General features: G+C 42.6%; 1 protein-coding gene across 4 annotated transcripts; it reads right to left on the bottom strand.

Annotated features, from left to right (window-relative positions):
• Window positions 1–67: 67 nt before the first annotated feature.
• WFDC8 (WAP four-disulfide core domain 8) lies at window positions 68–23078 on the bottom strand. 4 transcript variants are annotated; one of them, XM_082430353.1, is made up of 9 exons: window positions 21629–23078; window positions 21108–21253; window positions 13771–13862; window positions 9787–9896; window positions 5480–5620; window positions 3701–3868; window positions 1466–1606; window positions 360–506; window positions 68–121 (listed from the first exon to the last, which is right to left on the bottom strand). In XM_082430353.1, exons 2-8 carry the CDS (start codon window positions 21171–21173, stop codon window positions 367–369), a joined length of 858 nt encoding a protein of 285 aa, XP_082286479.1. In that variant the 5' UTR covers window positions 21174–21253; window positions 21629–23078; the 3' UTR covers window positions 68–121; window positions 360–366. The 4 variants fall into 4 exon arrangements, with proteins under 4 accessions (XP_082286479.1, XP_082286480.1, XP_082286478.1 ...); XM_082430354.1 differs by having other exon boundaries at window positions 364–506; XM_082430352.1 differs by having other exon boundaries at window positions 68–506.
• Between the last annotated feature and the right edge of the window lie 495 nt (window positions 23079–23573).

The raw sequence follows: 23573 nt of genomic DNA, 5'->3' as shown, positions 1-23573 counted from the left end.
CCTACTTACCCCAAACCCAACAACAAATGTCATTTTATACAGCAGGAGACATTGACTTAAAGTAAAGAACTGGACAGGGACAGATGCCATTGCCTTTATTTTCAACATTATTTCAGAGGTTCTACATAATATAAAAAAAAGACAAAAATTTTTTTTAAGTAAGTCATGAGGTTGGAGAAGAGTCAAATTTATCATCATTTTCAGATGATATGATTATATATAAAATCAAAGTAACCCCATTAAATATTTTTATACTTAATAAGACTATTTGGCAAAGTAGTTGGATGCAAGACAAAATTGATAGCTTTTTACTATACTACTCATAATTAATTACTTTAATGATAACATTTTAAACTTACTAACTATTCATTTTAGGGATTCCAGGCACTTCAGTCCACAGAGTGAACAGCACTTCGTTGTCAATGGGCAATCATCATCCTGCAGGCACCTGGGTTTCTCAATCCTGGAACATGTCGGCGGCTTGCGTGGGCAGAAACCTGCTTTGACTTTATGGGGTAAAACAAGACACTTGACCTTGAAATACTTGACCACAGTTTGAGACAAATTGGGGGAATCTTGGGAACCCTAAACAAGGTTTTCTTCTGATTAAGCCTCTTATCCTTCCCCTTAGAGTAACAATAGAGGAGAGTAGGCAGAGTATCAACTTTCTATTTGATAAATAATTTTAATAATTATTTGAGGAACATCAAAAAGTCTTGCCATCCCTGATTTATAAAATCTGATAGGATCCCTGACTGCCCCTATAAAATTGATAGATTTGGGTTATCTAATCCCAGAGTACCAGAAGCAAGAGTATTAGAGAGCACTAAGAATTTCCTTGTTTTATAAACTGTAGAAATTGAGGACCATATAGGGGGAAGTGAGTTGCCTAAGGTCACACAGAAAACCAGTAGGAAAGTTGAAGTGAGTTGAAAAGCCTTTGACTCCTTCCACCATACCATGCTGTTCCTCAAAACACCGACAATTCCTGGGACAAGACCATAGTATCTTAGCACTGCATGGGGGAATGAACAGCATCCCTAGAGGCTGGAGAGTTCACTTCTACCCCAACAGCATTTTGCTACCCATCTTTTCCCCAGCACACCTTACATGAAGTTCCATGCAGACATAAGGACTTATTAGGATTATACCTAATGGTTATGAATTTTTTTGCATGAATAAGTGGATATTGTCACCTTGTAGGTCGTTGAAGAATGAGGCTTGGAATAAATAAGTTTTCATTGAGAAAAATGAAGAGGATACCATGCATGACTGGCTTGGAAGAATAGCACAACAGTCTCCCAAAGTCAAGAGGGCAACATGAGCGCAGTGGTTGGGCTTTAAATGGGGAAAGTTTCCCAAGAGACCTCTGGGTAACCTAAGGGGCATCCCCCACTCCATGGGACAGCATGGCATTCCTAACATATGCCCAGTAGACTTTGCGAGGTATAACCCTAGTCCTCACCTGTCCAGGCCATGGCACAATCAAAGCCACACATGGATTCACAACATTTTTCATTTGGGGGGCAATCGAAGTCACTCTTACACGAAGCTGAACACTCCATACGGTTCTTGAAAGGGAAGAGTGGGCACTGCCCATCCTTGACTGAAACGAGAACGATGTGAGCTCCTTCAAACCCCACCCCCTCCCATCACCCTTCAAATAGGTTTTCCTTCTCTTCAAAACTAGTACCTCTTTCTGTGACATGGGTCATTCCACCCCGTCCACAGCCATCTCTAGTAGGCTGTGGAGGAATGAAATGCCTCACCGTATCATGAGATGCAGTAGAAAGAGAGTTAAGCTTGGCGTTTGAAGCCCCAAAGTAAAGTCCCCATCCTGCCACTTAACAAGTGATTTCAGTTTCCTTCTCTATAAGATAAGATTAATTATGTGAAATCCACACAAATCAATGTAAGTTATTTTAGGGCATGTGCTTTACTTTGAATGAATGACATGACCTGACACATTTTGAAAGAATCATTGTGGCCACTGTGTTCATAACAGACTGTAAGAAGGGAAGGACAGAAGCAAGGAGATCTGTTAGGAGGCCGTTGCAGTAATCCAGGTAAGAAGATAGCACCTCAGGTTAGGGTGACAGCTGTGGAGGTGGTAAGAACTGGTCAGATTCTGGATCTCTTTGCCAGGTAGATCTAAAATGACTTCTTAATAAAGGATGTTGATTGAGCAAGAGAGGCATAATTCAGAAGTTTTTTCTAACCAAGATGGGGAGAACAATGGATAGAGCAGGTTTTTTCTAACCAAGATGGGGAGAAGAGTGGATAGAGGTGGGAGAGCAAAGACAAGGGGTTCAGTTTTAGACAAGCTAAGTGTGAGGTATTCGTGAGATCCAGATGGAGGTGTAGAGTAGGCAACTGGAGTGTGGGAGTCAGATTTGGGCTGGAGATACAACTTTGTGGGTCACTAGGATATATATGGTATTTAAATCAGTTCTTCAGGATTCTGTACCTGTCTCCTTTTATCCTCATCTGATTGCAAATTCTATGACAGCGGCAAGTGTTTCTTTTCTCTTTTTCCTTCTTCTGCTCCTCTTCCTTCCCCGCCTCCTCCTCCTCCCTTCACCCTCATCCTCACCCTCTCCTTCCCCTCCTCTTCCTTATTCTTGCTTCAAACCTAAATTTCCTGCAAACCAGCCCAGGCTCTTTTCTCTGACCTCTTTTTCCTTCTGGCTCCTGAGAGAAGGCCAAGGTCTTGTCCACAGCGTCATGATTCTTTACCACCTTCCACAAAGGGAAGCTTGTAGTCCTCATTGCAGACCACAGGATTTCCTTGGCCATTCAGGCTCACTGGGCCCATGGAATTAAAATTCCAGCTCTACTCCTGACCCACTGTGAATCCTTGGGCAACTAACTTTACCTCTCTCCTTTTACACTTTTCAGCCTGCCTCACAGAATCTGAGGTCAAAATTTTAATGCTGCCTTGTAAATTGCACAATGCTGCATTTTGAAGATCAATGGTCACCATCTCAGTTGTTACCATTTAGTAAGCCCCCACAACTATACAGCACCATGTCAAATCTTTGTGTCCTTGGCCATATATAATCCTATCAACAACTCAGTGAGATATTTGCTATTATTCCAATATTACAGGGAAGGGAACTGAAACTCAAAGAGGTGAAGAAATTTGTAGTAAGGGGGAACAGTAGGATTTCTATCCAGGTCATTTGGCTCCTAAGCTCTGTAGCACACTGTCACCCAACATTAGTGGTGATGATGGCCATTGTATATTCTAAGGAATTAATCCACAGCCTTTACCTTTACCCCACTCTACTCCATGCTCTACCCCTATTCCATGGGATTCCAGAGCTGGCCTGTCTATGCTTCATTCTTGGGTAAGTCCTCAGGTAATACTCAGCAGGCCAATGCAATGAGGAAATACCTGTTTCCAAAGGGTAGACCTGACTCTCAGGTCTCATGGGCCAAGGTTTATCAACAGTTGATGTGCACTATCTCACTTTTTGGGACAACTCCATTAGGTAAATATTATTATTATCCCCATTTTATGACAAGAAAACAGAAACTCATAAATGTAGGCAAATGATCTAAGACTACCCAGCCAGTGAATGACACAGCAGAGACTTGAATGAAGGCAGTTTAACCTCAAAGCCTGAGTCTACAACTGGGCTGGTATACTATTTCTCGTTAGACAAGGCCCGCAGATTGCCAAGGGTATGAGTCTTACCAATTGATGAGCAAGCCGTCATGCAGTCTTCCCTGTTGGAAAAGTTGTTGGCATTCCCAAGGCAGCCTCCATAATTAAAGGCTTTGCATACACGCCTTTTGGTGTGAAAATACCAGTGCTTGACTGTATTCTTACATTTTCCTCGGTCCAAGGGTAGCATGCAGGGTTCTAAGAGCAGGAAGCAGAGAGGGAAGAACATAAATGGTAGCCAAAAAGGAAGGCGTCAGGTCCCCAGCTTCTGTATGGTTCACGGTGTTATCATCCAAGTCATAGAAAGAGCCATGGTCAGTAAAAGTTCTGGCCCTAGCTCCATATGATTACTGTATGTTGCATAACATCTCTGAACATCATTTCTACCTTGCAAAGGACATAACAAAGAACATATAAGAATGATTTGGAGCTGATCTTTCTTCTCCACCGCTCTGAGCTTTGAAAGAACAAGACTTGTTCAAGAACTATATCCAAAGTGCCTAACAAAGTGCCTGGCACATGGAAAGAACGAGATACTGAGAAAGAAAAAGAGCAGTCCCTCATGTCTGGAAATTGATCTGATGCTCACAGCTAAGCCATGTTGTTCTCCTGTTGGACATAAACAATCTCACAGGACATCTACATCACACAAAGTCACTTTGAGATGATATAGTGGGACCAAAATAGATCACTGTAAAACCCACAAAATACCAAACACCTATGAGTGATTTGTGCTTCTCTACCAATTACAGCTTTATCCTCATTCTAGCCTGCCCGCTCTATAGATGAGATTCACCAGGATTCTCAATCACAGAATTGTCCCCACTTTCTGACAGCACCCAATCTAGGGCAAACCCCCACTTCCTTAGATCCTCCCCCAAATTACCCAATCAAAACCTCAATCCTGGGGCTTCCCTGGTGGTGCAGTGGTTGGGAGTCCACCTGCCAATGTGGGGGACACGGGTTCGAGCCCTGGTCTGGGAAGATCCCACGTGCCGCGGAGCGACTAGGCCCGTGCGCCACAACTACTGAGCCTGCGCGTCTGGAGCCTGTGCTCCGCAACAGGAGAGGCCGCGACGGTGAGAGGCCCGTGCACCGCGATGAAGAGTGGCCCCCGCTCGCCGCAACTGGAGAAAGCCCTCGCACAGAGGCGAAGACCCAACACAGCCAAAAATTAATTAATTAATTAATTAATTTAAAAAAAAAACAAAAAAAAAACCTCAATCCTGTAGTAGATTCCTCCTAACAGCTTCTTCCTGAGATGCCTCACATTGTCTTTGGTGAACATTCTCCCTCATGGCAACAAGTAATAAAATCAACTTGTTCAACGACAGGTCTGTTCCTGGTGGTCTTTGGCCAAAGGGCATTGATAATAGTTATTCGTTGAATGAATGAATCTATATAAAATGCACAGTTCCCTATTATTAGATACTTTGAGTTACCACAAAACCTCCTTGAAGGCCAAAGAATCAGAAAGCACCCCCAGCCTCGGAGCTGACTGAGGTTTATACTTGCCACAGTGCCAATTATACTCGCTTGACACATAGTGACCGTGCAGCAAGTATTAATCACTGTGAATGATTGAACGCTGGACCAAAGAAGACTAACATCAATAGTATCAGTTGATGTCCACCATGCCTAGACTCATTGTTTGTGTTTGAGGGTTAGGAGTCCCATTAGAGAAGGAGAAAAGCTTGAACCCTGGCCTCTTTGTCCTACCATTCAAGAGAATCGTTCCACCAATTCTGGACAGAGCAGGAAGTAGGACACCTCACAAGGCACCCCTGCTCTCAGCCTGGATCCCACTACCTTCATACGGATCCATGCACTTCTTCCCACAGGCAAAAGAGCAGCACTTCAGGTGTTCATCGCAGTTGAAATCTGTTTTGCACAAGTCTGGGGCTTTAGTACTACAGGTGAGCCTTTCTTGGGGGCACACTCCTGGCTTCTCTGTAAGAAAGAAATGTCCAAATTCACATCTTTTGAGGGTTTCAGCTCTTCTCCTCCCATGAAAAAAGTGAATAGTGGAATTCTTTCAGCCCTATCCTCTACCTTCAATTCTCAGTTCTCACTCTGCTTGTATTTAGGCACTAGGTCTGCCTCACCACTCTTAGCACATTTAGGTAGATCTGAATCAGGAATCTGTGCCCAGGTAGAACCAAAGGGGAAGCATCTTGGTCACCATAAGTTTGTTTTTGAAATCTATCAGTGTGTTTCTGTTTTGTAAATAAGTTCATTAATATCTTTTTAAAAATTAGATTCCACATACGAGTGATATCATATGATACTTGTCTTTGTCTGACTTACTTCACTTAGTATGATAATCTCTAGGTCCATCCATGTTGCCGCAAACGGCATTATTTCATTCTTTTTATGGCTGAGTAATATTCCGTTGTATATATGCACCACATCTTCTTTATCCATTCAGATTCCAGGGCAGGGGGTTATATAGGGACCAAGACCCTTGCCTTAAATTCAGGAGCTCCTTTCTCCTCTTAAAACTAATTATTTTAATGCCTAATTCCTCTGCCTCCTGTATCTTAGTTGATAAGGGAAATTAAATAGTGAGGAGTGGTGGAAATAGGAGTCAGGAGGCCTGATTTTTGTTCTTGACTCCTTGTGAACTCAAGACCAAGCTGAGTTCTACCGTATGACTTTGCAGTTATCGCTCAAGGGGAAGAAATGGTGGAGTGGAAAGAGCACTATAAATAAGACAGCTCTGGCTTCGGAGCCTGACTCCTCCACAACAGGTAAAAAATCTTGGGGAAAATCTCTTCCTTTGTCTGAGTTATAAATTTCCCATCTGTGAAATGAGAATTATAATCTCTACCTTACAGGCCGTTTATAAGAATTAAAATGGTGGAGTAAGAAGGCCCTGAGCTCACCTCCTCCCACTGGCACACCAAAATTACAACTCTTTACACAGCAACTATGGATGGGAAAGACCAGAAGACTAGCAGAAAAGATCTTCTACAACTAAAGATATAAAGAAGGAACCACAATAAGATGGGTAGGAGGGGTGGAGATATATACTCAAGACATACACCCCCGGGTGGGCAACCCACAAACAGGAGGATAATTGTAATTGCAGAGATTATCACCAAGGAGTGTGGGGTCTGGGCCCCACATTGGGGTCCCCAGCACAGAAGTCCTGTACCAGGAAGAAAGCCCCAGAATGTTTGGCTTTGAAGGCCAGTGGGGCTAACTTTCAGGAGAGCCAGAGGGCTGTGAGACATAGAGATTCCACTGTTAAAGGGCTCATACAAAATCTCACATGCTCTGGGACTCAGGGCAGAAGCAGCAGTTTGAAAGGAGCCTAGGTCAGAACCACCTGCTGATCTTGGAAAGCCTCCCAGAGAGGCAGGAGGCAACTGGAGCTCACCCTGGGGACATAGACACTGGGGGCAGCCATTTTTAGGAGCTTGTTCTACCACGAGCACACTGGTCCTGGAGAGCACTATTTTGGAATCCTCCCTCTAGTTTATTAGCACAAGGACCCAGCTCTGCCCACCAGCCCTTTGGCACCAGCACTGGGACCCCATAGGCCAAGTGGCTAGCCAGGCAAGGATACAGCCTCATCCACCAGCAGGCCAGATGCCTTAAGACCCCCAGAGCCCTCAGCCAACTCAGGACGTGGCCCTGTCCACCAGACGGCCCTGGGCCCAGCCCCCCCTACAGTAGTGAATTAGCACTAGCCCTGGGACCCCAAGCACCCTGCAGCCAGAGACCCAGGGATGAAGTTCCACCCACTAGTAGGCAGGCACCAGCTCCAAAACCACCTGGGTCCCTTCCCCACCCATCAGCAAGCCAAAACAACTCCAAGAACCCAGGGCTCTGCAGCCAGAGAACCTGGGGACCAGCTCCACCCACCAGTGATCCAGCACTAACCCCAGGAACCCCCGGCCTCAGCCATGATGTATGTAAGTCATATCATTATGCTTATCCAGTGTTGTATGTCAATTATATCTCAATAAAACTAGAAGGAAAATAAAAGAAATAAGATGATACCCATAATGCACTTGCCACAGTGCCCAGTACCTGGTAAGAGCTTGGCAGATATGGGTTTGCTGTCTTCCTTTTTAGGTCTGGACATGGCTTCCCGATTTCAGTGTTGGTAGCAGACAGAATTCTAAAGTTGTACCCCCAAGATTCCCATTCTCTGGTTATGGAATAAGACACTAATTTAGATACTGCTGTGAAGGGATTTTGTGATAAAGTTAAAGCCCTAAGTCTGTTGACCTTAAAACACAGAGATTATCTGAGAGGTCCTGATCCAGTCTGTTGAGTCCTTTAAAAAGAAGATTTTTTTCTGATTGGTAGAGAAGAAGAGGTCAGAGAGATTCAAAGTATAAGAGGAATCCAACCTGCTATTCATAGCTTTGAAGATGGAGGAGGCAAATTGCCCAGGAATGAGGGTGACCTCTAAAAGTTGACAGCCAGTAAGGAAACCTCAGTCCTACAGCTGCCAGGAGTGATTCTGCTAACAACCAGTGAGCTGGGAGGAGAACCCTGAGTCCCATATGAGAATGGCAGCTTTGATGGACACCTTAATTTCAGCCTGGTGAGAACCTGAGCAGAGAACCTCAACACATCTTGCCAGACTTCTGACCTACAGGTAATTTGTTACGCAGCAGCAGACAGCTGATACAATGCTTAATGTGGCTCCATGTCTCTAAACTTAGCATCTTTCTGGTGGAATCTGACCAGAGACACATAATTCTTTTGGATACTATTGAACCTTGGAATTACAGAAGTTTAGACTTAAAAAGACCATATTTATCATTGGTATCAACTTCCTATTTGCATAGGTTAACAACAACAAAAAAAGAGGTCAAATAGGATAATATAGTGAATTGGGGGCAGGTCTGGGACTTCCAATCCATGGCTCACTCCAGAAGCTCCACTTCTTTGGTGAGGACTGGCCACTAAGAATTTTAGTGCTTTCCAACTATATTTTGCTACCCTTAATGCACACTCCAAAGATGGCCTGAAGCTAAGAAGAGGAGATGGTGTCAGCACTCTCCTGTCATTCCTCGACTCATACTTTCCGGGAGATCATATCCATTCCCACGATCCCAACTGTGATTCCCATAGCTCCCTCCAGACCTATCCTCTCTTCCAAGCTAAAGACCCTTATATCCAACCGCCTGGTGAAAACACCATTTGGGCATCTAATAAACACCTCTGTTCCAACATGTTTAAAATGGAACTAATCACATATGTGGAATCTAAAATATGGCACAAATGAACCTATCTACAAAACAGAAACAGACTCATAGACACAGAGAACAGACTTGTGGTTGCCAAGGGGATGAAGGGGAGGGAGAGGGATGGACTTGGAGTTTGGGGTTGGTAGATGCAAACTATTACATTTAGAATGGATAAACAACAAGGTCCTACTGTATAGCAGAGGGAACTATATTCAATATCCCGTGATAAACGATAATGGGAAAGAATATTAAAAAAGAATGTACATCTGTGTATAACTGAGTCACTTTGCTGTACATCAGAGACTGGCACAACGTTGTAAATCGACTATATTTCAATTTAAAAAAATAATAAAATAAAACGAAGCTGGCATCTCCCCATGCCCAAGCAGCACCTTCTCTCTGTTCCCATCTTGATATTTGGCATCCCCAGTTCTAATCTGTTATCAGAACCCTGAGATTCAATTCCCCTCGCTCGCCATCACCCCAGCATCCTATCAGTCATGGACTTGGGTCAATTCTACCTCCTAAATCTCTCTCCAAATCCCATCTCCTCTCCCTCTTTGCTACCACTTCTTCAGGTCAGCTCCTGACCTCCTCCAATCTCTCTCCTTAACTACTGTACCAGTCTCCTCACTGGTCCTCTGTCCTCAGTCTCCTGCCTAGTGACTGATGAATTTTCAAAAATTAAACCTGGAAAAGACACATATCAGGAAAATTTCGGGGAATAATTTGGTGGGGGGGGGAGCAGGTCAGGGAAGACTTGAAGGGCTCAGAGTGGGTGAGTAGGGCTAGTTCTCTGAAACCACAGTAGAAGTGGCCTCATCTGACACGAGTCCTTGCTTCATGTCTAATCCTCAGTCCCCAAGAACACCTCCTAAAGAACAGTTGAAGCTTTTATGAACCCACGTTTGACTCTGCGGCCTGGCGATGCAGATGTCTGCTCCAAAGAGAGGGAGAGAAGCAGCAGGAGAGCGACATTCCTCCAGGAGAAGGTGGAGCTCTGGGGAGGAAGGTGCCTGTGGAGGGGGGTGAGAAGAGGGCAGGGATTAGGCACAAGCCAGAGAGAGACACGAGCATCTGCAGAGGAAGCTTAGGGATGATCCACCAATTTCCTCAGTTCATAGATGAGAAAACCAAGATGCATCACGTGAGGTCACGTGGCAAGTAGGGCAGGATCTTCAGTCCCAGGACCCTCCCAGTAGCCCCACACTCTGCCGGGGTGCTGTACGCTATCTACCCAGACGCTTGCCCATCATCTTGCTCATGGGTGAGAGGCCACACATGAAGGATCACAGGGATTTTTCTGGAAGAGTTGCAGGGCTGATTTGCCCACAGTCACTCCTGAGGCAACCCCAGGCACTAAGTGAGAATTTTTCTTTGCTCCACTGAACAAGAAACTGATGGTATGGGATTTTCAGGAGGACCTGGGCATATCCCATTAGGTTTTAGTGCCCCAAGTGCCAGAAAGATCCCAGATGACCTTGGGTTAACAAAGGGCTGCCTCTTATTCCTTCTGGTGTTATCCAAGCCTAGGAGCTTATGATACTTTCAGACAACCACATAAACAGACATCTTCCCCCCACTCACTCAAGCCTCCATTTTCTATATGCCTCTTCCTGGCCTTTACGTATATTTTTTTAGTAATGTGAAGAACTGATAATGTCTTACTGCATTACCTCTCTTGGAGTAAATGCATTTCAAAAATAGCAAGAGAGGAAGGAAGGAAGAAAGGGAGGAAGACATAAAGGAAGGGGGGTGAGAAGAGAGAAAGAGTCTTTATGCCACAGTATGCATCTGTATTATTGGGAGAACTTCAGACACTGAGAAAGAGGTAACTTTTTCCAGAGCTCCTGAATCCACACTATATGGCTGCCTAAAAGTAAAGACCTGTGGTAATTTATCACCTCCTTTTTTTTTCAGAATTCTAACCCTGTATCCTCCCCAAATTTAACAATACTACCTGGACTGTTCAGTAATGGGAATTATGGCCCCAAACACAGGGATCTTGATTTTCGTCACTAGTAGCTATAGCTATGTCTTGGATCTTCAGTTTCCTCATCTAGAAAATGGGAATAATACAGTCTACCTAGAAGCTTTGTCTCATTGTGAGTGTTAGACAAGATGGCGTGAAGATTATTTATGAAGTGGTATGGAATGGTCAAAAATTTCATGTTTGGAGTTGGACCTGAGTTCACTTCCAGGATCTCTCACATACCAGCTATGTAGTCCCATTGGCTCTGTCACCTAACCTCACTGAGCCTCAGTTTTTCTTAAAGGAAATAATAATAACACCCACTTCACAGACCTGAGAATTAATTGAACGATTGTGTAAAGCATGATGACTGGCATATAATTAGTGCTTAATATATTTTAGTCAGTAAACAAATAACACAGTGAATGCAAAAAATGGTACCTATTACCTTTTTAGCTTTTGAGTCTGCTAGTCAAAGACTGTATACCAAAAAAAAAAAAAGAAAAGCTAAAAAAAAAAAAAGACTGTATATCATTACTTCAGTTCCCCTAAAAGATTAGGCAAAAAGCCCTATGATGCCTTAAATTCTTATGATCAAGTCACCCTTTTGGTTTGAAATTTTACCACTTAACCTAGTAACACCTATTAACCACTCTTGAAAGTCAGTTGATCAGATTAGCCTGTAGTCATTTAGTAGGAAGCAGAGCTCCTGGGATGGGGTAAAGGGAGGGATGTAGATTAATAAGATTGCCAAATATAATACAAGATGTCCAGTTATAATTTTTAGCATATATATCCCATGCAGTGTAAGGACTGTGGTTATACTAAAAATCATTCATTGCTTATCTAACATTCAAATTTAATTGGTCATTATGTATTTGTATTCGTTAAATCTGGCAACTTTAAAACAGAATAAATCCATTTCCATTGGAGGGGGATTTGCTTGGGCAAGAGAATTAGAATTCAGAAGTGTGATGATTGCCACAGGGATGTGTATTGGAACATTTATCCCAACTGAAAAATGAATTCAGTCTTTTTATGGGAGAAAGTCATCTGATTTGGCTGATTGAGGACTGATTTTCCAATTAGATGATTTGGTTAACATTTTTCCATACATATAGTGAGTTAAATCTGTAACATCAAAGATTTTTTAAAATATATTTAGAGAATGCAATAAGATCAATGCATTTTATGAAATATATGTTACCAAAGTCTACCAAGTTAATAGTATTCAAATTTTCCAACATTTACAGAATGTATAAGATTATATAAGGTGTCTAAGTAAAAGAGTAATGGGTGTAAGCAATAACATTCTTGATCATTTGGTAAATGCTGGTAAAGCCTTTCTGGTAAACTTTCCAGAAATTAAGAAAATCACTTGTGGTTTGTGATCAGTATTCTAATTATCAGGAAACAAATTATTTTCAAGTGTAAGGTTTCAAATTCTATGCCTTAATAAAAATTGAAAGAGGGGTTAATCAAACTGTTTCTTAATATTCAATTAGATCATTAAATAATTTTTGATTATGCAGTATTATGTGATTTTTGGCTACTTGCTAGAGGTTCAAAGCACCAAGCGACATACTTATAACAAAACTCCTTTTGTTTCCCTGTACTTATGTTTCATTAAGGGATGCATTACCTAAGGAATTTTGTTTATCAATAAATTTTTTTATTTATCTGTAGTTTCAATGTATTTATTTATATATTCATTATTATTATGTTATTTAAATAACGAATGGAATGAAAAATCAATCCAGAAGAAAACATTTTATTCCTAAGGTCTTACGGTCACAGTAAATGAAAAAATTAAATTTTAATTTATACTCATGTTCTTATTGCATAGCAGTGTGAAAAGGTCATGAATGAAAGGCTTTTGAGCATAAGATTGTATTTCATCAGGTTAAAAGCCTGTGGGGTAAGAGGAATGGAAATAGGAGTTCAAGGAGAAGAAAAAGTGTTTTAAATTTTCCAACTGTTCAAGTGCTTTTCACATATTTTTTAAATGAATGATGGTGGGTATCAAATAAGTATGGTGTTTTGGTTCATTTGTTAAAGTTACGTAGCAGATTTTTAAAAATATTAATATTTACAGCATGTTTGCGTAATGCATTTGAGAGTCACTCGTGTTGTGGTGTGTTGTTTGTACCATTTTATTGCTGAGTCATAGTCCTTTATATGGATGTCCCACAGGTTGTTTATCCATTCACTGGTTAATGGACATTTGGGTTTTTTCCAGTGTGGGTGATTATGAATAAACCCCCTACAAACATTTGCATACAGGTTTTTGCATGCACATCAGCTATCGTTTCTCTTGGGTAAATACCAGTGAGTGGGATTGCTGGGTTATATGACAAGTATATGTTTTTAAGAAACTGCCAAGCTGTTTTCCAAAGTGGCTGTACTGTTTTGCATTTCCACTAGTAGTGGATGAGAGTTCCACTTGTTCCACATACTTGCTAGCACTTAGTATTGTAAAATTTTTTTTTTATTGAAGTATAGTTGATTTACAATGTCACGTTAGTTTCAGGTGTACAGCACAGTGATTCAGTTATACATATATATATATGTTATATATATATCGGTTAAGACAAAATATTGAGTATACTTCCCTGTGCTATATAGTAGGTCCTTGTTTGTTATCTATTTTATATATAGTAGTATATATATGTTAATGCAAATGTTTTTATTTTAATCATTCTAAAGATGCATAGTGGTAAGACTGCAAGACATTTTAAGAGATTAAAGTAATTAGCTTAAATTTCTGAGACACTAAGAATCTAAGTCACCCAGAATGATGGCAGGGAGATTTCTGCTATTTCCCAACTTTCCTTAGGACAGTTTCAAACCCAGTGCAATCCTTGGTTCCCGAGCCTGGTTGGTCAGGAGTTTCCCCAGAACCCCATCATTGAACCTACCTCTTTGCCCAGCTTCCCCTCATGGCAGAGATTGCTCTTGTCAGTAAACTGAGGAGCATTTTGCAATCAAAAGGTCTACAGATGTCCAGGAGCTGGGGGAACATGTGAATTTCCAGGTTACGATCTTTGGAACTACAGGTAAAGGCCCCACTAAGACTCCACTACGTCCCACTATGCTATTGCTTCCCTACTGGGAGCAAACCCAGCCCTGTTTCCATGGCTGAGAGCTCCTTGTTCACATATTCCTCATCCCAATGGTGTGGTGTGCCTCCTGCATGGCTACTCAACCAGGAACGTTCCTTGAGCCTCGATCCCTGAGCAGAAGACCGTGAGGAGGACAATTAGCTCTGTGGGTCTCTTCAGTACACCTTGCCCTAAGTTCAGGCAGAGTAAATAGATGTCTCTTCCAAAGACCTAACCTTTTAAATAACTCCTACTCAGTGATCTACGTTCTGATACTGAGGAAGGGCAGTCTCTAAGGGTGGAGCGCAGAGCACTGTATATCTCCGTAGTGTGGTTTAAATATCTTAAATCTTTCTAATTCTTTTGTCTCTTTAACCTATCAATAATTGAAAAAGGTGTGTTGAGGGCTCTCAATACAGCCATAGATTTCTCAATTTATGCCTGCAATTTCATCAATGATTGTTTAATATATCCTGATTCTATTGATTTAGGTAAATACAAATGCATTCCTGGTGAACTGAATCTTTTATCATTATATGGTGACCTCCTCTCTATCCCTAAAATAAATATTCATCTTAGAGTTTTCTATTACCTGATATTAATCAAACTATACCATTTTTTTTTTGTTTGCAATTACCTAGACTTTTTTCTATCTTTTTGCTTTCAACCTTTCCAGGCACTTATGTGTCTTTTTTTTAATTGAGGTATAGTTGATTTACAATATTATATTAGTTTCACGTGTACAACATAGTGATTCAAATTTTTATAGATTATGCTCCATTTATAGTTATTGGCTATATTCCCTGTGCTGCACAATATATTCTTGTAGCTTATTTATTTTATACGTAGTAGTTTGTATCTCTTAGTCCCCTACCCCTATCTTGCCCCTCCTCCCTTCCCTCTCCCCATTAGTTACCACTAGTTTGTTGTTTATATCTGTGAATCCTTTTTTTTGGCTGCACCAAACAGCTTACGGGATCTTAGTTCCCTGACCAGGGATTGGGCCCGGGCCCATGACAGTGAAAGTGCCAAGTCCTAAACCCTGGATCGCCAGGGAATTCCCCAAGTAAGTCTTTTTCTTTTTTGTTATATTCACTAGTTTGATTTTTTTTTTTAGATTCCACATATAAGTGATATCATACCGTATTTGTCTTTCTCTGTCTGACTTATTTCACTGAGTATAATATTCTCTAGGTCCAACCACATTGCTGCAAATGGCAGAATTTCATTCATTTTTTATGGCTGAGTAATATTCCATTGTATATATGTACCACATCTTCTTTATACATTCATCTGTTAATGGACATATGGGTTGTTTCCATATCTTGGCAATTGTAAATAATACTGCAATGAACTTTGAAGTGCATGTATCTTTTCAAATTAGTGTTTTCATTTTTTTCCAGATATATACCCAGGAGTGGAATTGCTGGATCATATGGTAATTCTATTTTTAGTTTTTTTGAGAAACCTCCATACCATTTTCCACAGTGGCTGCGCCAATTTACATTCTCACCAACAGTGCACAGGTTTCCCTTTTCTCCACATCCTCACCAACATTTGTGGTTTGTAGACTTTTTGATGATAGTCATTCTGACAGGTGTGAGCTGATACCTCATTGTTGTTTTGATCTGCACTTCTCTAACAATTAGCAATGCTGAGCATCTTTTTGTGTGCCTCTTAGCCATCTGAATGTCTTCTCTGGAAAAATGTCTATTCAGGCCTTCTACCTAATTTTTGATTGGGTTGTTTGTTTGTTTGTTTGATACTGAGTTGTATGAGCTGTTTGTTTATTTTTGATATTAACGTCTTGTTGGCCATACCACTTGCAAATATTTTCTCCCAGTCCATAGGTTGTCTTTTTGTTTTGTCTCTAGTTTCCTTTGCTCTGCAAAAGCTTTTATATTTAATTAGGTCCCATTTGTTTATTTTTGTTTCTATTTCTTTTGCCATAGGACACAGATCCAAAAAAACATTGTTATGAGTTATGTCAAAGAGTGTTCTGCCAATGTTCTCTTCTAGGAGTTTTATGGTTTCAAGTCTTGCATTTAGGTCTTTAATCTATTTTGAGTTTAGTTTTGTGTGTGGTGTGAGCAAATGTTGTCATTGTTTTATGTGTGCTCTGCTGTTTCTCTTGACCTTTCTCCCCATTTTTCTTGTTTTCTTAAACTGTGTGCAATTTTTTTTGTGTGTGTGAGATCTTATATTTAATGGAACCTTAACTTTAACGGTTTATAATTATGTGATCGAGAAGATCATTTTGGATTGGAAATTTGCATGACTTCTTAGCTTCATGAACTTAGCTGTCCAAATCTCTCCTCAGGTTTCCAAAGTTCTCAGCCAACATTTCTTTACATAAGTTTTCTAACCCTTTCTCCCTCTCTTTTCCTTCTGGGATTCCAACAATACATAGATGTTTTCTTTTAATTATGTCCCATAAATACTATAAATGTTCTTCATTCTTTTTCATTCTTTTTTCTTTTTGTTCCTCTGATTGGATAATTTCAGTTGATCTGTGTTCTAGCTAACTTCCACTTGGCCCCCTCTGCTTTTGAAGCTCTCGGTTCATTTCTCCAATTCTGTCATTGTATTCTTCAGCTCCAAAATTTGTTCGGTCCTTTTTTTTTCTTCTTCTTCTTTTCTATCTCTTTGTTGAACTTCTCCTTTTATTCTTATATTGCTTTCCTGATTTTGTTAAATTTTTTATCCATGTTCTCTTGTAGCTCTCCAAGCATCTTCAGAACAAAATTTTTAATTCTTTGTTGGGCAATTCCTGGATTTCCATTTCTTTGAGGCCATTTACAGGAGTTACACTCTCTTCCTTTGGTGGAGTCACAGTTTCCTGTTTCTTCATGTTCTCTGTAGCCTTGCTTAGGTATCTGAGCATTTGAAGAAGCAGTCAATAATTCCAGACTTTATTGACTGACTTCAGTAAAGGAAGACTTTCACCCACAAGTAGGGTCATGACTGAAGGTGCTGTGACCCTAGGTCTAGTGGTGCAGGGTACCATATGCAAGGGCATGTAATGGCACCAGGTCCAGAGAGGGTATGATATTTCTTTGGCTCAAGCTGATAAGGTTCACAACATCAACAGCTGTGTGGTCCTTGGCAAGCACAGCAGGGGGTTGCAGTGTGGTCCTTGTCAAGCACAGCAGGGGGCTGCAGTGTGGGCCTTGGCAAGCACAGCAGGGGGCTGCAGTGTGGGCCTTGGCAAGCACAGCAGGGGGCTGCAGTGGCTGCAAAGGCTATTGGAGTCCTCAGCAGCACCTCCAGGTCCAGCAGATAGGGACCAGGGCAAGCAGTGGTGATGGCCAGAGCCAGTGATGTGCATACACTTGGCTTCAGGGGCCAGGTGCAGGTGCTTGTATAGAGGCAGTGGCTGGTGGCAGACACACACATAGTGGTGGGAGCCAGAGCATGCAGCAAGGTCTGGGATCAACTATGGGCTCACTGGCAGCTACAGGGATCGTGGCTGTTGGCATGCACTACCACAGCTGCTGGGTATTGCCATGGGCACATGGCAGTGGGAGCCTGTAATAACGGTCGGGCTGGGGGATGTGCAGTTGCACAGCTGGAGGGGCCATCTGCAGATGGGTGCAGTGGTGCAGGTCAGTGACTGAAGATAGAGCTTGATCTAGGACCACTAGCAGCTGCAGGGGCCCTGGCTGTCAGGTGTGTTCCCCCATGGCTTCACTGCGTCCCCTGGGTTGTGCACACTGCAGTGGAGGCCCTTGATGGGCATCCGACCAGCGGCATGCAAGTGCACAGCTGGAGGGGCCAGCCCGGAGCATGCGCACTGCAGTGAGGGGTCAACCACGGGGGTCGAGGTTGGCATCTTGCAGTTGTGAAGCTACAGAGGCCTGGGCTAGATACTAGTGCAGTTTCTGGCCTCCACTGGGGACAAAGGGGATAAGGAGTGGGGAGGGACTCAAGTGGCTGGTGTCAGTGTATGCAATACCTGTGTGGCAAAAGCTAGTGAAACCTGCAGGGGTCTGTGGCAGATATGCTGGCCTTTGGTTTCTTTGTGGGTGAAGTCTGCTAGGTTTGTCTGCAGAGCAGGTCACCATTCACCAAGATCACTCCTAGTGTGGCGCTGCTACTGGCGGCCCCTGCTTTCTTCTTTGTTTCTAGCTGTTTCTCTGTGTCTCAGCTTTGCCAGTCTGGGCGGGGTCAAACCGAAGCTGGACTTTTACGAGGTGTCCCAGAAGGCTAGGGAAGTTGGTCACTCACCCTGCTCTTCCTTTTCTGGGGAGGGGAACTCTTTCTAGCTGGGAGAGTTCCTCTCAGTACTGGGTCCTGAGCAATACCAGCTTGGGGGATGGGATGATGTAGGCCGTCCTCCTTTCTCCTTTTTTTAAAATTTTTTTAATTTTTTTATTGAAGTATAGTTGATTTACAATGTTGTGTTAGTTTCTAGTGTACAGCAAAGTGATTCAGTTATATTTATATTTATATGTAAGATATCACTTATATGTGGAATCTAAAATATGCTACAAAATGAACTTATTTACAAAACAGAAACAGACTCACAGACATAGAGAACAAACCTATGGTTCCCTTCTCTTCTCAGGCGGTCCTTCTCAGGTTTTCTGCATTGCTCAGTTTTCTTAAGTGGACTCCAGATCTCTCCCAGAGCTGTTTTTGTTCATGGAAAGCTGTCTAATGATTGTTCTTTGTGGGGGAACTGGGGTCCTATGTCACCATTTTATTGACATCATTCTGTATCCATATGTTTTGATATGTCATATTTTCATTCTTCAGTTCAAAATATTTTCTATTTCCTATCATGATTTCATTTTGACCCATGGTTCCTTAGAATTGCCTTGCTTAATTTTTAATCATACGGATAATCTTCCAGTTATTTCAGTTTATTTATTTCTAGCTTATTTCCACCGTGGTCAGTTTGAATTTCCACTGTAGTCAGTTTGATTTCAATTTATTGACATTCGTTGAGACATTTTTAATGTTCAAGTGCTCTGGGAAAGAAAGTATATTCCACGGCAATGCTCAATTCTTTTTGATATGTTGATTAGTCACTTTTTTATTTATGTTGTTCAAATCTTCTATATCCTTGCTGATTTTGGGGGGTAAGGGAGCAGGTGGGTCTTCCTATTTTATCAGTTACGGAGAGAAGTATGTTAAAATTGTCAGCTGGTCACTCACTCTTCTGGCCATGGCAGGCCAGTTTACTAGGGACCAATCCTTCCAGCAAAGACAAAATGAGATCCCCTGGGGGACTCGCAGTCCACACCTTTGAATACCAATCACCACCTACTTCCAGAGTGGGTTAACTCCAGGCTTTGAAGCTAGACAACCAAGTACAAAGGTTCAGTGTGTTCCTAGCACACCTGGGGGTGAATGAGAGTATTCTATCTGCCAAGTGATTCCAGAGATTTTTCTCAACCTCTTCTTCTTTTAATTGTTCAGCCGGGAACAGTTCATTGTTTTTGTCCTAAGGCAATCATCCCCTGCTGGCCCAGGAGAACACTAAGGACCTGTCCTCCGTCACGTATCTCACTTAATGTTCTTTCTGCACAGTGCCTCTCCCCAACCTTATTGCCCACCAGACCCCTTCCTTGAAGCACATCTTGGGCCCCTGACATAGATGTATTTCAGGAAACTCAAGTACGGAGGTGTTTGGAGAATGGGGTCTGTATATTCATTCATCATCAACTTGCTGAGTGAATTTGAATAGGTTCAGTCACCTGTCCGTGCCTGTTCATTCTCCTTTGCTAATTTTGGCAAACAATACTTATTCTCTGCAGGTTTTATGGGTATAACAACACAGACCAAAAAGGAAAAGTTGGCAAATTAGAAATACTAGGGTCATAGAGCTTAATACCAAAGTCATGATCCAACATTTTCTGCACATTCATCTGTTGCTATTGGAGGCGGAGGGAGGATAGGGTAGCAAAGCTTTCATGTCTTCAAGTTCCCTTTCCTCTCCCCCCAAGTCTATATTTAATCTGGTCGAGAAGGAAAAATAACTATCAGAGGACACAGGGAGGGGGAAGGGTAAGCTGGGACGAAGTGAGAGAGTGGCATGGACACATATACACTACCAAATGTAAAATAGATAGCTAGTGGGAAGCAGCCGCACAGCACAGGGAGACCAGCTTGGTGCTTTGCGACCACCTAGAGGGGTGGGATAGGGAGGGTGGGAGGGAGACGCAAGAGGGAGGGGATATGGAGATATATGTGTACGTATAGCTGATTCACTTTGTGATACAGCAGAAACTAACACACCATCGTAAAGCAATTATACTCCAATGAAGATGTTAAAAAGAAAAAAGAAAATTAACTACCGTTTGAGGTATTCCAGTTCCTCCCTATCCTTCAAGGTAGGAACAAGCATCTCTTCTTCCAGGAAACCTGATGCCACAACACATACCAACTCCTCTGCCTTCTATACTTTCATGCACTGACTGCCTGCCCATTGGCTCCTTCTTGTTATGTCCCATCCTGGTTTCTACCTGTTTGGATCATAAGACTTAACCCCTTCTTGGTGTTATATGCCAACAGATAGAGTTAGTGACACCCCCATTTATGTAGACTGGCCCTTGCCACCGTCTTGGGCACATAGTAGGCTATAACCCTCTGAAGGTTACTTATTCTTTCTAGGAGTATTTACATTTGAAAATATCCCTGTAGATCCCAAATGATTGAATAAATAATAGTAACACATTAGATATTGTCCGGGAAGAGAACTAAGGAGGCCAGTGGCATTTCCTTTCCATTCTAGACCATTGGTCCTATCATCTTTATAATTCCCTGGATTAGTTAAATCACAGGTCTGAGATAATGGGAGAAAGGTTGCCCCAAGTTATGGGGATCTCAGAGGAACAGTGTTTTCTGTAGCCTTAAGAACATCCAGGGATGTCAGTCAATGGACAAAGAAGAGTAGAATCCAGAATTCTTGGCTAAGGACATCAAGCCCCTAAGGGGTGAGAAGGCAGGGAGATCCAAACTGGGAGGCAGGAGTTGGGGGCTTGGGTAAAGTGGGGCAGGGGTGGTCAGTGAACGAAACGGGGACTATGGAAGAAGAAACAGAGGTCTGGTTTACTGTCACAGCTTTTTTGTCAAGGAATTAAAGCCGATAACATAATAGCTTAGGGAAGAGCGCTGGCAGAGACATTGCCCTGGACCCACTCTCCTACCCAGAGCTGAGGCAAGAGGATGACCCTACCGGAGGTCATGGCACGTTCTTGCAAAGCCTCCCACATATCCTCCGACTCTCACTGGTGCTTTGTGGGCTCAACAGTGGACAGGATGTTGCTGATTTTGTGATCCGGACTGCTGCTCACTGGAAGAGAGAAGGGGTAGGTACTCAGTAGTCACACAATCCAGAGAAACATGTTTCTATTAAACGTTAACAGATCCTCCCAAACCCTAGGGGCAGAGATGTGTTCTATGGTGTAGGGAAGGCTCACACAAGGCTTCTCCTGGGATATTTTAAGTCAACCATGAGCAAGGAGACATAAATGTCGGACCTCCTGAAATCAGGTAGACGCATAGGTGGACAGTGGGGACTCAGATGGATGAAGAGGCAGGGGTGCCCAGGTTGCATTGCACATTGGAACTGGGAATGCCGAGTCTCCTGCTGTCCATCCCCCACCATTTGGGAGCCCACAGTCTTTGAGAACCAAATGGCAAGGAAAAGGTGCCTCTTAGATCCTACCGTTTTCCTTGAGAAGCATGCAGACATCTCCACAGAAGGCCCTGCAGCAGTGACGACCAGTCTGACACTGTGTGAAACTTACAGTTGGTGGCACACTGCTCATTAGTGGGAATCTTGTTGCAGGGCTTCAGTTTCAGCTTTGGTTCAACTTAGAAGGAGTACATGAGCACTGACTCCCAGAAAAAGAGTTTGTCTCACTCTTAGCAGCCCCTCCAAGAACCCAGGACCCACTCCATTGAGTTCTCTTCTTCCTCTCCCTGCCCAAGGATCTAGGTGGGCTTTTTGGTGCCTGGTGTGAAGATCCTGCTCCCACCCCCGCCCCCAACAAACCCAGCCACTGTGAAGTCACCCCCATGGAATTTAAACTCACAGAGCCTAGGGACTTCCCTGGTGGCGCAGTGGTTAAGACCCTGCGCTCCCAATGCAGGGGGCCTGGGTTCGATCCCTGGTCAGGGAACTAGATCCCACATGCATGTCACAACTAAGAGTTTGCATGCCACAACTAAGGAGCCCACGTGCCGCAACTAAGAAGCCTGCCTGCCGCACTTAATACATGGCGCAACCAAATAAATAAATAAATAAAATAAACTCACAGAGCCTGGGTCCTGAAACCCAAGTCTCAGAACAAAGAGTCGCAAGAGATCTTCTAGTGCCCCACTCTCATTTCGCAGAGTGGGAGGAGCAGAGACCCAGAGCAGGGAAGGAACCTGCCTTGGAGCTCCACTGTTCCACCTCTGGCGGAAATGGCCCACAAACCTAGACCTAGTTCTTTCCCAGAAACACTTTTTCTTTTTTTTTTTTTTTTTTTTGGCCGTCTTGCACAGCTATGCGGGATCTGACCAGGGATGGAACCTACACCCCCTACAGTGGAAGCACAGAGTCCTAATCACTGAACTGCCAGGGAAGTCCCCCTTCCCTAGAAACCTTTATCACTAGTTAATTACCTACTATTCTCCCCTCAATTTTACTATTTCAATTTTTTTACACTAGCGGTTCCAAATTTCTCTTCATCGAGCATGTGTTTTATTTCTCCTCTCCATACCCAATGTTCTGAAATATTCAGGTCTGTAAACAGGGCATATTTCAAGAAATAATTAATAGTCCTTTTCCAGTGTGCCACTCATCCTCGGAACTCCTGAGAATATAAACTCCTGGTAGCTCAAGCTAAGCTCTGGACTTTATGGAGGTTTTCACTGCTAAGTGTCCTCCCGACAAAAACACCATCTACACACATTAAAAAAAAAAAATGCGTTATTTGTAGCAACAGAAGACCCTCAAGCTTGAGAACTAAACACTCAGTTTCCCTCAGGTATTTTGGCTTTAAAAAAGAGCCAATGCTTTTATCCACACCAGCCCCTGGTTCTTCTCTGCAATTGGACTTAGAAAGGTCCTTTTGTTCCCTACTCACTCTTCATTTTGAAGGCCAGCCAGAATACCTACCGTAAGATGGAAATTCAAGGGAAGAATCCACTCTTTCTTTCCAGCTTCCTGAAACTGGCAGTATTGCCATGTAGGAGAGCGTCAGCAACTGGAGACCCAACCACTTCATAATGTTGATCTTGGACATCTGAAGGTGAGTCTGGCAGGAGACCCAGAATTTTGGCCAGGTTCTGCAGGGAGTAGAGAAGAGTTCCAGAGTGGGGAGTTGGGAGATCATGTGACTGGGGTCTCACTGCCCCATCTGTTTCTACCTCTTCTCCTTTTTTGTCCGCCACTCCCGGGCTGGGCATTGACGTCTCATGAAGTACTTTCCTTCTCTTATACTTTATACTCCTCTCATTGCAGAAATGAATTCTTTGTAACTTTATCATTTTTCATTTTAGCATTTGAAAAACACAGAAAAGTACGAAGAAAAGTAATGAAGTGTTATCAGTTATCCATTAACTAGATATAGATAGATACGAGGGTCATTTATCTTTCATAAAAGAGAGCTGTAAACTCCCAA

Source organism: Balaenoptera physalus, assembly GCF_965194825.1.
Source record: "Balaenoptera physalus genome assembly, chromosome: 16".
Taxonomy (NCBI): Eukaryota; Metazoa; Chordata; class Mammalia; order Artiodactyla; family Balaenopteridae; genus Balaenoptera; species Balaenoptera physalus.
This window is presented reverse-complemented; position numbering and strand designations above follow the sequence as displayed.